At 51.2% G+C, this 14,324-nt stretch overlaps 1 protein-coding gene across 1 annotated transcript; it reads left to right on the plus strand.

Moving 5' to 3' along the window:
- Positions 1 to 1,882: 1,882 nt before the first annotated feature.
- On the plus strand, positions 1,883 to 13,296 carry Nptx2 (neuronal pentraxin 2). The gene is made up of 5 exons (XM_059248862.1): positions 1,883 to 2,473; positions 4,092 to 4,308; positions 9,265 to 9,509; positions 11,048 to 11,227; positions 11,896 to 13,296. The coding sequence occupies exons 1-5, from the start codon at positions 2,045 to 2,047 to the stop codon at positions 12,121 to 12,123; spliced, it is 1,299 nt and encodes a 432-aa protein (XP_059104845.1). The 5' UTR covers positions 1,883 to 2,044; the 3' UTR covers positions 12,124 to 13,296.
- Positions 13,297 to 14,324: the final 1,028 nt, after the last annotated feature.

The following is a 14,324-nucleotide window of genomic DNA, read 5'->3' on the forward strand; positions in this document are numbered from 1 at the left end:
AGAGGAAATTAGAATTCTGGAAATACACTTGATTTAATAATTAAAAGGACAAGCCTCAGCTTCAAGTAGCTGCAAATATGAATTATTAGTCCATGCCATGGAAGGACTGGAGAGCTAAATAGGAACAATAATAATCTATTGTCACACCCAATTAAGATCTCCCCTGGCCTGCTCGTGAAAGAACATCAAATCTGTGAGTGGAAACTTCAGGCCGCATGGCTGTATCTGGATAATCCTGGGCATGCCTGGATTCGGTGCTTTACAGTATCATCTTTTAGATGTTCCGTTTTGGAAGGTGCTTTGAGATCTCATTGCCTTCACCATTGCAGTCTGTGTACGTGCAGGTTTATTTGAACTTTTGAATTTCCAAGTACCCAAAGAAAGAAGGTCTAGGAAGAACTCATAGACCCAAGGTCAAATTTAACAAGGAGTAACTTCTTGGCGAGGGCAGACAAAGATATTCGCCCTCTATTCACTCCTGCCCCAATCCCCACACACCTTTCCCACTGATGAACATTCTTACCTGAACCATCATGCTTCCCTTGTCCTCTGCTCTGGATCCTGTGTAAACTGGATTTCCTGTCTGTAGTTTTTAATCCTTGAAGAGCTTTTTCATGAATAGAACTTTTCTTATAATTTAGCAACACTGTCCTTGAAAACCCCACAACTATTTACATAACAGAAGCTATTGTTTGAAGTGCAAAACAGGTCAGAATTCGGTTTCTAGAGATTAATCACTGCAGTCTATTTTATATTATCATAATAATTTCATTTATTTTGATACAATTTGTTTTCAGAATCAACCTCAGCCTCTGTGCACAAGTGACAAATCCATTTGTTTCTGGTAGAATGGATAATGTGATTAATGACCTTGCAACAGAATTTCTTTAAAAAGAGGGGGGGAAAAGATTTTCCTTTCGAATTCACAGTAAACCAATTCAGTCTGTAGCTGTGGATCAGAACTGCCCTGAACTTGTAAGCCATGGGTAAGATTTTTGAAATACCCGTCCCAGTCTTTGGGGGAGAGGGGGTCTGAGTATTAATATTAGGTTCTCTCCAAGAATCTGATGATACAGGTTCCAGGTGTAAAGTGCATTTGTTGGGCTCCCCCATTTGCAAGAATGGGGCACCGTCATATTGACTCTGTTTGATTGTTCACATCAAACTGAGGTCACGCTAAATAAATAAGATCATGCCTAGAGGGGTGTCGTCCGTGCACATGTTGGTCTGTTGGCGTCCGTCCTTGTAATATCTAGGACCCATTCCTGCCCCCCGCTGGCCTGAGCTTTTTTTTTTTTTCTTATTTTTTTTCTTTTCCCTTGAGTTCTCTGGGGTTGGACCTGGAATTTGGAAACGCCTCCAGACTGTCCGCCTCTGCCAGCGACCGTCGCGCGCCCAGATTGAAGAAACCCACGCGGGCCACGGGAGTGGGTCGCGTGGAAGACCCGGGTTCGAGTCCCGCCAGGGAAATTCCTCCTTGGCAAGTGGAATCTTGCTCAGGGTTTCTCAGGCGGCGCCGGAAGCCGCGCCATCACCACTCATCGTGGGCGTCAGGGTGTCCCCCGGGCTTCTCTGCCCACGAGCCACGCGAGGGACTCCTGAGCGAAGCCCGCCAACGCTTTCTATGACGGTTTTGAACTCCAGTTTTTCCTTTTCTAGGGAGCCTTGGGGACCCCGCACTCGCGCCTCAGGAACACGGCCCACGCTGGAGCCCAGACGCCTGGCCCGCTTAGCGAGGCGCCCCCGCCCCGCCCTCCGCGTGACGCGAACGCGGGCGGACCAATCAGAGGACGCGGCTCGAGCCCCACGCACCAGAGGCCCCGCCCTCCAAGCTTAAGAAAGGGCGCGCGGGCCGAAGCCGGGCCAGAACGGCGCTCCTAGCGGAGAGCGGGTTTCTGCGACGGCAGGCGGCGCTTGTGCTGCCAGCTCCGTGCTGCGCGCGGTTCTCTCGAGCGCCGCGCTCCGACAGACGTAGCCGGCCCCGAAGGCGCCCAGACGGCAACCCAGCGACCCATGCTGAAGTGAGCGCGCACCGGTCAGCGAGATGCTGGCGCTGCTGACTGCCGGCGTGGCGCTCGCCGTGGCCGCGGGAGGAGCCCAGGACAGTCCGATACCTGGCAGTCGCTTCGTGTGCACCGCGTTGCCCCCCGAAGCGACGCACGCAGGCTGCCCGCTGCCCGCGATGCCCATGCAGGGCGGCACGCTGAGCCCCGAGGAGGAGCTGCGAGCCGCCGTGCTGCAGCTGCGCGAGACCGTCGTGCAGCAGAAGGAGACTCTGGGTGCCCAGCGCGAGGCCATCCGAGAGCTCACCGGCAAGCTGGCCCGCTGTGAGGGACTGGCCGGAGGCAAGGCGCGCGGCTCAGGGGCCACGGGCAAGGACACCATGGGCGACCTGCCGCGGGACCCGGGCCACGTCGTGGAACAGCTCAGCCGCTCGCTGCAGACCCTCAAGGACCGCTTGGAGAGCCTCGAGGTAGCTGTGCGCGCGAGGGCATTCCATTTAGCGGGTGGTGGCCCCAGGATCGTGGGACAGAGGGTGCGGGAGAAATGGGTACGTGTGCGCCCATCCATGGGGAGAGTCGAGTTCGGGGGTACAAGCCTCGCATCTGCTCTGGACCTCACTGGGATGGCCTCCCTTCTCCCTGTCCTCCTCGGTCCCCTTGTCGGATGGGAAAGGTGAAATCCCCACCCCCATCTCCATCCCGTGGCGCGCGGGGACATACCCACCAGACTTACATGAACTTACTGAGGTTTTTGGCTATTGAACCCAGACGGCCTAGCCTGGAGGGCAATACCGGGTGACCCCGGCAGCCCGTTTCCTCTCCTTGCAAATCTCCGCGATCGGAAGCGGGACACGCTCCCGCTGGCTGTGCCCAGTGCTTGAGAGCCCTGTCGCCGGAGGTCAGCTGCCCCTGGGCATCTGGTGTTTTCCTTGACAAATTGGGTCGGGATGTGGGAGGACCGGATTTGACTGATATGCGGGAGAGCGGAGGGGGAAAGCCAGTGCCCCCAGAATGCGAACAAGCCCCTTATTAGCCTCAAAGACGCCTCTATTCATCGAGTCAGAACGTTGTTTTTTTTTTTTAAGGTGCCCTTCGCCATGACTTTAGGAGAATCGACCTTATCCCGCTGTCTTCTCCTGTGTGCAGTTTGGAACTTTGGGGGAAAAAAATCTTCAATTAATTTTCATCTTACTTCCCACCCTGTTTAAGAAGTGTGGACATTTCTGTTAACAGCGTTTATCAAAATACCTATTAGCAAAAAAATGATGTTTAAATTACAGGTGTTAATTATTGCTAAATTATTGGAGGGTTTCTTTTGGCATAATGGCTATATACAGTATCTCCAGCATCGGTAGCTCCCATGAGTCATTAGGATTACTAAGAGCTAACACTTCTTGAGTTCTAAATGTGACTCAGGCATATTATTTAATTTTAACCTTGTTAATAGAGAACAGCACGAGGCAGGTCCCTGTTTTCTACAACGTATAATCTGGAGCATTGGGACACAGAGATACAGGAGCTTGCCAAGGGCTGGTGCTGAGGGTGGCAGACTGCCTCTGAGCCGGCATGATGGCCGAGGAGTAGAGAAATAGGAAGTGAGGATTTGGATACAGCCCTAAAAACAAAGCTTTCTGGGGGTTGGAATAGTAATATCTGGTGCCTGTCACTTTCCAGGAATATCTCTGATCACTTTTACCCTTGTACCATTTTGGAACTTGGAGACCTGTTCATTTCTAGACAAAAGCTCACTGTACCACTGATTAATTGCTTGAAAAAAAAAAAAATCCTGCCGTGTTTTGGGCTTTAATTGGCATAGAATTATAGATGTTGGCTAAAGCAGCTTTCAAGAGGGGAAAGTGAGATTCACAAGTTTCAAATATTGCAGCGAAGTAATTTTGTCTGACTTTGAAAGCCTCTCCCTACCAAAAAGAAAAAAGAGGTAGGTATCGGTAAAATGTTCTCTTCTGAGAACTGGCACAATTTAATGCCGCGTTGGAAGCTTCTCGCTGTGTGGTTGGGTCATTGGAGCTGCGTGCCACAGTTTCTATTCAACTGGCCTGAATATGTCCCCCTCCTGCCCTTCCAAAGCTCCAACTCCGCACAAACGCGTCTAATGCCGGGCTGCCAAGCGACTTTCGAGAGGTGCTCCAGCGGAGGCTGGGGGAGCTGGAAAGGCAGTTGCTGCGCAAGGTGGCCGAGCTGGAGGATGAGAAGTCCCTGCTCCACAATGAGACGTCAGCTCACCGGCAGAAGACTGAGAGTACGCTGAACGCACTGCTGCAGAGGGTGACTGAGCTGGAGCGTGGTACGTGCTGTGTGCCTGATGTTCTGTCTGAGGGTGGCCTCCTTTTTACCACATTGGGCAGACCTAGGATTGCCATTTATGGGCAGCCGTGAAGCAGTCAGTGGTAGTGGCACAACATGGAGATGATTCTCAGATGTTTGTGTCAATGACAAAGGTGATTGACAGTGGCCATAGGAATTAGCCCCAAGCCTTTACCCGGGGAAAACAAAGCAACTCAGGACCAGCTTGGATCAACAGCCTGACCTCTGACCTCCTGCCAGATGGGCGGTTCAGTCTCTTTTTGACAAGTCATTACAGCAGATTCTGCTTAGTGGGTGAGATTCCCCCACCAGCGATGGAAGGGAAGAAGAGATGAAGGGTCCGAGATGCTTCAGTTTCTGGTCTCAGCCCCCAACTCTCTGGTGGCCTGTGGAGTTTTGGGTCTGGTGGCAGAGGGTATAGAATTATAATCTCAGATGCCTTAAGCTGACGAAGGTTCTTTCAGGTCATGACTGATAGACTATCCAATAGCAAAACGTCCAGTGACTCTTGTGATGAAAGGAAGGTCAGATGGCGCAGGGAACGGGCTAATGGGCTATTGTGTCACTAGGAGTCCCAGGTTTCCCGTGTCTCCTTCCTGTTTTCTATTATTTCCCTCGCCTTTCTTAGAAAAGGATGAGAAGTGTGGCTTACCTATTTGACTTTGGTTCTGTTTTGGTTATTTGTTTGGTTTGCTTTGTTTTCTTGAAAGAGCATCTTGTGATATAGCCTGAACTGGCCTTCAGCTTGCCATCCCCCTGCATCAGCCTCCCAAATGCTGGGATTACAGGCATGCTCTACTATCTCTGGCTTGTCATTGATTCTTGAGTTTTCCAAACAGTTTATTCTGCTGCTAGGTGACTCCCTGGGTCTCAGAGCCTTTGTCAAAGGTAAAGCAACTGCCTCTGATTCCTTTCTTGTCTGGCAAGAGGGAGGGTAATGTCTACCCCAGCACAATCGTAGCGGATCCTTGGGACACTCGGGGCCACGGAGTGAACCCAGTAGTAAGTAACTGAAGCGGGTAACTAGAACCAGAGGAGACTTCGTGGCTGTGTGCCTCTCTTGGCACAGTGGTCAGCTTGCCAACAGGAGACAGTCAGTAGAAGTCTGAGGTAGAGGATAGAATTAATGCCAGGTGGTGTGCTGAACGTGGTACCCATTTCACAGATGAGGAAATGCTCCCTCCCCAGGCAGACAAGTATCCTTTATGGATACTTGCCAAAGAAGCCTGAGACACTTGTCACCGTGACATGAACCCGAGCCTCTTCATCCTCTGTTCCTGGACTGCAGGCCAAAAGAAGAGTTACTCGGGAGCTGCCGCTTCATAGCTTTCCCACGTGTTCTCAGCCAGGAGGAGCAGTCAGGGCTCAGGCCCAGCCATGCTGGTTCTGGCAACCACATTTGTGCCCCCTAGTTCTCACTGGAAGCTCACAGCTGAATGGGCCCCAGGATGCTGGGCCTGCCTCTTGTACAGCAGTGGTTCAGAGGAGCCTCTAAGCTTCTTCACACTGCATATGTATGTGTGTGTGTGTGTGTGTGTGTGTGTGTGTGTGTATACTTACATATGTGTGTGTGTGTGTGTGTGTGTGTGTGTGTGTGTGTGTGTGTGTATATATATATATATATATATATATATATATATATATATATATAAATTGTTTTGTGTGTATGGGTGTTTTGCCTGCATGTATATGTATACCACATTTATACCTGGTATCCACAGAGCCTAGAAAAAGTTGTTGGATCCCCTGGAACTGGAGTTACAGATGATTGTGAACCACCCTGTGGGCGCTGAGAGATGACCCTGGGTCCTCTACAAGATCAACAAGTGTTGTTAATTGCTAATCTATCTCCAATCCCAGACTTCCCTTTGACTAACTCTCCCTCCACCCCCCACCCCACCCCCGCGCGCCCACGGGACCGCTAGACTTTTTCCTTGTGTCCCACCTACTCAGTTCTGGAATGAGTCTTAAAGGAAACTGACCATCTGGTAAGCCATTTGTTTCTGGGCACTTCTGAGTGTCTGCTCATTCTGTTCTGTGTCCACTGTACAAGGGTATGTAAATTCCCAGCCCCCAAAGTTCACTATGAGTGGAAACTCAAGCAGGTTCCTTGGAAGCATCCAGCCAAGCCCCAAAGAGGTAGGCCTCAACCATGTGGCCAGTTTAGGAAGGCTCTGGGGAGTCTCTGCCCTATGGTCCTTCATTCTGCATCTGTTATAAGGCAGATGCTTACCTGGGGCTTCTGTATCTTCTATTAGCCCTGCAACAGGTATCCATGGCAGGTACAGATGAGCCAATAATGCTTTTGACCTGAGAAGGTTGGTAGTGATCCCAGAGAAGAAATGGGCTTTTATCCCTGCTGGGCAGGAAGCCATCCAGAGCCCAGCAGGTAGCCGCTGACTCTGCACAGCACCCATGTTCCCAGGATGCTCATTTCTCTTGGTTGCAAGACCTGTTCATTTGCAAAGGCTGGCTGGCCAGGCGCAGCTGGCTGGGTGTTGAATTCAGATTGGCACCGAGAAGACCAGAGCCTCCTCCCTTCAAGCCCCAGGCTGCCTGCCCCCTCCTTAGGCTTGTCCACCACCTGCAGTTTCTGATTTATTGGTCAAGCCTTTTAATTCCTTAATTGGTTCTAACTAAGTTTCCTCTGAACCTCCAAGCTGTTTTTATTCAAATAAAGGGTACGAGTTTTCAGGCTAGAGCCCCCTCCTCTACCTCTCAGCTCTCCCAGCTCTAATTAAACCTATCTGTTGTCACCGACCTAATGATATTAAGGACCCTGAGTCTTATTAAATTGGCAAGCCTGCCCACCTGCAAGCATAGAAGCCATTTCTCCTTATTAGATAATGATGCCTTCATTAAGAACACGGCCGTTTGCCACTTGAAGACGAAGTACCGGTCGGTGACTGTACGTAGTGGAAAGAGGGACTTCCTTCCGGTCCTGTTGGTTCAGTAGCTGTGTGACCTCGGACAAGTCATTTCTCTGAGCCTCAACACAACAGTACAACCTGCAAAGTTGGAGAGGGTGTTGACTGGTTCTCTCTCTCTTTCTTCAGCATAATGAGGGGCAAGCCCTTGCTTTTACTATGGCTTTACTTCCTCCGGTGCTTGAGATGGCCAGATCTTTCCAGCTCTGGACAGGTGCTCAGCAGGTCTGCAGCCTGACTGGAGGGATGCCTACCATGAGAGGTCAGGATGAGTCAGGGAGACCACACAGCCACAGGGGCATGAGAAATACCAGCTGGAAAACCCAGAGAGACCAGAAAGGTGACCCTGGACTCGACTCTGTTACTGGGCTGTGCAGGAGACCTCTTCAGATAAGGCCTGAAGAGATCATTTTGGGAGATCATGATGGAGTAAGGTTGTCTGGCTGTCTGATCTTTTAGGGGTGCTTAATAAGTAGTTGTTGATGAGTGAAGAAAAGTGAGTCTCCTTCACTAGCAGGATCTGATCCTTGTGTACAAGGGAAGCTTTCACTACGGCCACTCACAGAATCAATTAGTTCTTTGCAAACTTTGGGTAACACAACTGTTACATCAATTTGAGCTTAAATCAAGGCTGTACTGAAAGTTACATGCCATGTAAGAATTTGTTTGCAAAGCCTTCAGAGGTGCCGTGTACATGAGGATAGCCTGAGATGGCGGGGGGGGGGGGGGGTCTCACTACTACTGATAAGGTCTGGATAAGAGCCTGAGGTGGGGGTACCTTTGCAAGTATCTGTCTGCCCCTGGTTCCACATTACAGAAAACAGTCCAGCAATGCAGTTCCGTCTTGAGGAGGAAAGGTCATGCTAGGAGCAAAGGGTTTCCCAGCAGGGACTGAGACAAACTGCCACTTCCGAGTAGAGCTGTAGTGTGGAGACCACAAGCCTGACGCCTTCACCTGAGCAGTGCTAATCACTTGCGGTGACAAGTAACGCAGGCTGGCTTGCTCACAAGTGTTTATCGAGTGCTCGTGTGCCCAGGAGACATTTCCTCCTCCAAGCCTTGGTCCCTCGGGTTTCCAAGCCTGCCCTTATGGAAGAAGCCAGAGGGGCTGAGAGCTCCAGGAAAGATGGGAGGAAACAAGACTCAGCCGAGGAAGACTTTCCTGGCTTTACGGAACAAGAAAATTAAATCAGTTTCTCTCTAGACTCTTCCTCTAGTTTCTAGTCATCGAGACCGTGAGGCTAGGAAATGGCCATCAGAAAGGACCAGAGTTGGTGTTTTTGTTTTTGTGTTGTTTCCTTGTGGATTTAAAGAAACCTTGCAGGCTGTGGTGGTACACATCTGTAAACCCATTACTTGCTAGGCTGAGGCAGGAGGATTGGGAGTTCAAAGCCAGCCTGGGCAACAAGCTGCACAGGAAGGCTTTTACACAGATAGATGGGAATGAAGAGGCTTCTTTAAAAGAAAATGTTCATTGTTTTGTGTATATGCCTGGATATATGTATGTATGCCGTGTTTGTACAGCGCCTGTGGAGGCCAGAGAGAGTGTTAGAACCCCTGGAACTGGAGATACAGATGGTTGTGAGTTGTCCTGTGACCGTTGGGAATCCAACCCAAGTCCTCTGGAAGAGCAGCAAGTGTGCTTAGCAGCTGGGCTAGCTCTCTAGCCCTGAGGCCTCTTTCCTAACAGGCTGCGTGTGGGGGCCCAAACCCACAGGCCTTCTCACGTCACAGGTTTCTCAGGATTCTTTATCCACCCTTTAGTCTCCCTGTAGCCACTGCCCTCCTAACGGACATCACTGCCTCCTGTCCCTTTTCCCTTCTACTGGCTCTGGTCTGTCTTCCCCACCAGACTGTAAGCTTCCAGGAGGCAAAGACTGTACCTAGGGCTGCTGGATTTGGGCCTCTGACCAGGAGCTGAAGTGCTCTGGGTCTGCCTGAGTGATGGGTCCTGATGAGGTGTACTTTGGCCAGGCTGGCTTGCTATAGCCCCTTTTCCTTCTACCCAGGCAACAGTGCATTCAAGTCACCAGATGCATTCAAAGTGTCCCTTCCTCTCCGCACAAACTACCTGTATGGCAAGATCAAGAAGACATTGCCCGAGCTGTACGCCTTCACCATCTGCCTGTGGCTGCGGTCCAGTGCCTCCCCGGGCATCGGCACGCCATTCTCCTATGCTGTGCCTGGGCAAGCCAATGAGATTGTGCTGATAGAGTGGGGTAATAATCCCATCGAGCTCCTCATCAACGACAAGGTGAGGCCTGCTCGAACTTCACCCTGGTGTCCAAGGGCGTAGGCACTGGAGGAAGTCAGCCAAAGTCACACAGAGCAGATCCTGGCCAGCCATAACCTGTTTCCCCACCTCCTCAGCGTGGAGGAGGCACTCCCACTCCAGAGGGCTGGCAGTGGGATGGGGGTGGCACAGCGAATCTGCAGCCCATGGAGACCTGGGCTCTGAGTCTGGCCAAGAGGCAGTAGAGGATCCAGGTGTTGAAGGAGCGGAAGGGGTAGGAAAGCAGACTCCACATGCAGGGGCAGCCCGCATGGTCCCTCTCCAGATGGCTCTGGTTGAGGGTACCCATGTGAGTGTAGGCATACACTTCAAAGGAGTCATATGTATTGAGATACATCTTACACATGGCAAAACTGACCCTTGAAGTGTGCGTTTCAGTTTTAGCTAACCTTGACAAATGCACACAGTTGTATAATCACATCACAATAAAAATATAGAACAGCCCTCTGCCACATTCCCTCATCCACCATTGCAGCCAGCGCCTGCCCAGCCCTGGGCAACTGCTCTCCTCGGCTGCTCTGTAGTCTTGCCTTTCCCAGCGCAGATGCCCCATTTCCACAGGCATTCAGGAGTATGATCTCCTTGAAAGACTGATTTGGAGCCTCTGGTCACTCAGCCACCTAGTGGGGCTCGGTGGCAGGCTCTCAGTAACTGGGAAGATAATGCAGGATGACTGTGAATTTAAAGCCTGCTGGTGGCACACACCAAACTGTCTCTCTTCTCCTAAAGTCAGATCCAACACAATAAAAGAGTGTCCTTAGTCCAGCATTAAACGGCTGCCCCTGCTGTAGACGCTCCAAGCCCAGCCTCCATTTGGGACTGGCACAGAGGAGACCCCTGCCTATGTGTGATCTTTGTCAGACTGTCCCTGGGAGGTGTTTGCTTACTTAGGGAGCACCGTAGAGAAGTTGAAAGTTCTGTGCAGTGGAGTGAGCCTGCGAGTCTTCTAGCAGAGACAACTTGCCTGAGCTAAGGATTTATTGTTCTAAATAACAATGTAGTGCCCGAGAGCCTTGTTTTCCTCTCCCTTTAGACCTCTTGTAAACATCCAATTCCTGAGAGGGAGACTTCAGGTTGCTAGGAGACCAACAGTAACAACAGGGCTATCCTAGCCTAGTGCCCACAGGCTGCTAGGGGGTTCCTGTAGTTGAGTGTGGGGTCTGCATGTGCACGATCTGCATGTGCTCTGTACTGTGCTGACATACACATGCATGGAGCCTCTTGCCCTTCCCGTGACACTGGTGAGGCTTTGTACACACACAGGTCCCTGAGTGCTACACAAGGCTAGCGTGGGAGGGTCAGTCTGTAGCCAGACCCAGAACCAAGAATGTCCAATGTCCTGGGATTGCCACATGCAAAGCAGATGGGTTGGGTGTATCCTTCACAAGACAGGGAAGGGGAGCCCAGCGGGAATCCTGGGTAGTGGAACACTCCCATCCCTGGAGCATTCTGTGGGATTGGGCCCTGGCAAGTCCTCACCTGCATGTTGGTACCCACAGGTGGCACAGCTGCCCTTGTTTGTTAGTGATGGCAAGTGGCACCACATCTGTATCACCTGGACCACTCGAGATGGCATGTGGGAAGCATTCCAGGACGGGGAGAAGCTCGGCACTGGGGAGAACCTGGCACCCTGGCACCCCATCAAGCCTGGGGGTGTGCTCATCCTGGGGCAGGAGCAGGTGGGTACTCCCTCAGGGAATCTGCAAAGGGGGCTGTGCAACTCAGCCACCCAGGATCCCCTTGTTCTTGCCCAAGGTATCTCTCTCCCAGACCCTGCCACTGTGTCCTGACAGCCAGCCCCAAGAGGAAGTTCCCTAGCTGCAAAGCCCAAGACACTGCAATGTAGTATCTGACAGAGGTGTGGGCGTGTCCTTATAGTCACAGGGTCATCTAGTGACTCAGGTCCAGCTGCCTTATAGGAAGGCATCTCCAGTGTCCCTGTGAGTGCATTTGCACCCAAGGTACCTGCAGGGGAACTGGGAAGATGATTCAGGGAACTATCTAGGTGAGGAGCAGGAAAGAAGCCAGCTGGTCCTGGGCAGCTAGATTGGTGATCATTAAGCCCTTTGAGGGCTCACCGTCTCATTCATGGCCTCCTTCCTCATCTCCTCCATTACTTCTCCTCTGAAAGGGGCTGAGTCAGCTTTAGGCAACTGTCTTTCCCTTCTGCCTCAGTTTCCCCTGTGTAAAATGGGTGGTTTGAGTAAAGCCATTTCCCACACCTCAAATGCCATGGGGCTTCAGGACCTGTAGAATCCATGGTTCTCTCCATCTTGCTTCCCTGGAGAGTCGGGAGGCCAGTTCTCCTTGTGAGCCTGCCCCAAAGTGTCTTGTTTCCATTTTCCAGGACACCGTGGGAGGCAGATTTGATGCCACACAGGCCTTTGTCGGAGAGCTTAGCCAGTTCAACATATGGGACCGTGTCCTCCGGGCGCAAGAAATCATCAACATCGCCAACTGCTCCACGAACATGCCTGGAAACATCATCCCGTGGGTGGACAACAATGTCGATGTGTTTGGAGGGGCTTCCAAGTGGCCCGTGGAGACGTGCGAGGAGCGTCTCCTGGATTTGTAGCTCCCTTCTCCCTGTCCAGGAGGTCAAGATCGGGCTGTTCTGGGGAGTTCAAGGCCATCTACTCCCCAGTTCAACTAAAACCTCTGGCCTGAACAGAAAAGAGCCAGAGCCTATTCCCAGGAAACCTCCAAGACAGGCTGTGTGGCCACCCTTGTCTTAGGCTCATTTGTTCCTTCTGATTTTTGTCGGTTTTTCGGGGGAGGGGGGGAGTACCAGGATCCCACGGGAAGAGTCCTGAGCCACTTCCTGCTGGGATTCTGTTAAAGTCTGTGAACCCTTCCTCCAGCCCCTGTAAATGCTAATGGAGCCCAGCCCTACCTGTGCTTCGGATCCTTGGTATCCCGTGTGTGCTTCCTATTTGTCCCCTTTGATGGCTGTGTGACCATCCTACTGGGGTGGCCTGTGTCCCTTGTGTGTGCGCACATCCCTGCTTATGACCGAACACATCACCAAGACGCTACCCCCACCCGCAAAACGGTCTCTCCCTCAGTGTTCCTGTGCGTTCTGGTCTTTCCCTCTGAGGGAATCGCAGCTGGTGGGGGGCCAGCTGCCCAGACAATCCCCGCCATCCCCAAAGCAGAGACCACCCATGGGGAAGGTCCCCCACAGCCTTCTCCTCCCCTCTGCCACCTCTCAGACCCACGCTTCTAAGGATCATCGCTGGGTTGGCTTTGAAAAGCTGCTTTTCTCATCTGGTGCCAAAAGTTCATTTGCAGCTTCTACAACATTCGGTGTGGTTTGGGGATTTACTTTCTTCCCCACAAAAAAAAACGAACAGCTATTAGAAGCCTCCCATATTCTTTTGATGCTCAACCCACTGTGAAGAGTGAGCTTGTTTTGTAAGCCACATTGGTTCCTGTGAGCATCTGACTGCCCCCACCGAGTATTTCCCCCCAGAACTTTGGAGAAAACGGGTGTCATTTGGCTGCTACTTGCTTAGTGACTCCAGGCTACATCATATATCATAATTTATTTTAAAGAGAAAGTGATTCAGTGGGGAAATTTATAAAGCTATAAATATTATATATTTTATTTTTCATACATGTTTGAAGTGCGGATCCATGGATGTTCCATTTGTAGGACCAAGTTGACATTGACATGCCCATCCTGACATTGTATGCCACAAGAGCTCTTGTGATGATGGAATTTTGATTAAAGTGTACTGGAAGATGCCATGAGCTTCTCTCTCTCTCTCTCTCTCTCTCTCTCTCTCTCTCTCTCTCTCTCCACACACACACACACACACACGCACACGCACACACACACACACACACATGCACACACACACACACAAACACACACACTGGAATCCAGATAGTTTGGGAGGGATGGGACTTTCTGTTTCCAGGCTATTGTATGACTGACTGGGTTTCCCCAAGCCAACCCTTGTGGACAGACACACCTGTCTCTGAAGGACATAGAGTGTTGATACTTGGAGTAGTATATGGTCCAGGGCAGGTCAGCAGGGAGTACTTTGACCCCATACTCTGGGTTCCCAAGCTGCCTCAGTCACAGAAAGGAAGCATCATGCTGTGGGCATCCAGCAGACCATCTGTCCCCAGCCCATCCAAGGAGAGCCTGAGCTCAGCTCTGCACCTTCTCTGTATAGGTGCTTTTACGACATCTCATTAATATATTTAATGCAGCTCCCTGAAAGCCAATCTCACTTCACAGACAAGTTCAAAGAACAGTCAAAAGTAGCATTTGGATTCTCTTGTGTGTATGTGTGCAGATACGTGTGTGTGCAAGTGGAGGTCTCATTCTTCAAGCACTGTCCACCTTAAAAACAATCTTTGCTTATGAGTGTGTGCAAGTGTACACACATGCATGTTTGCCCACCACTGGGTTTGTGTGGGGGGAAATCAATGGAAAACCATAGGTGTTGGTCCTCACCTTCTACTGTGTTTGAAACAGGGTCTTTTGTTTGCCCCTGTGTTTGCCAGGCTGGCTTCTGGGAGTTTTCTTATTGGCCCTCATCTCACCACAGGAAAGTTGGGGGCCCAGACACACTACTGTGTACTCTGGCCCTTGAGCTTACATGGCAAGAGCTTTACCTACTGGGCCATCTCTCCAGCCCCCCTCCCCCCTTTTAATGTCAAGATAGTCTCTCACTGACCTGGAATTCCCCAGGTAAGCTAGGCTGCCTCTCCCCTCGGCACTGGGGATAGAACCGAGGTCCTTGTGCTATGAAGCCAGCGCTC

The sequence above is a fragment of the Peromyscus eremicus genome, chromosome 23 (genome assembly GCF_949786415.1).
Source record: "Peromyscus eremicus chromosome 23, PerEre_H2_v1, whole genome shotgun sequence".
Lineage (NCBI taxonomy): Eukaryota > Metazoa > Chordata > Mammalia > Rodentia > Cricetidae > Peromyscus > Peromyscus eremicus.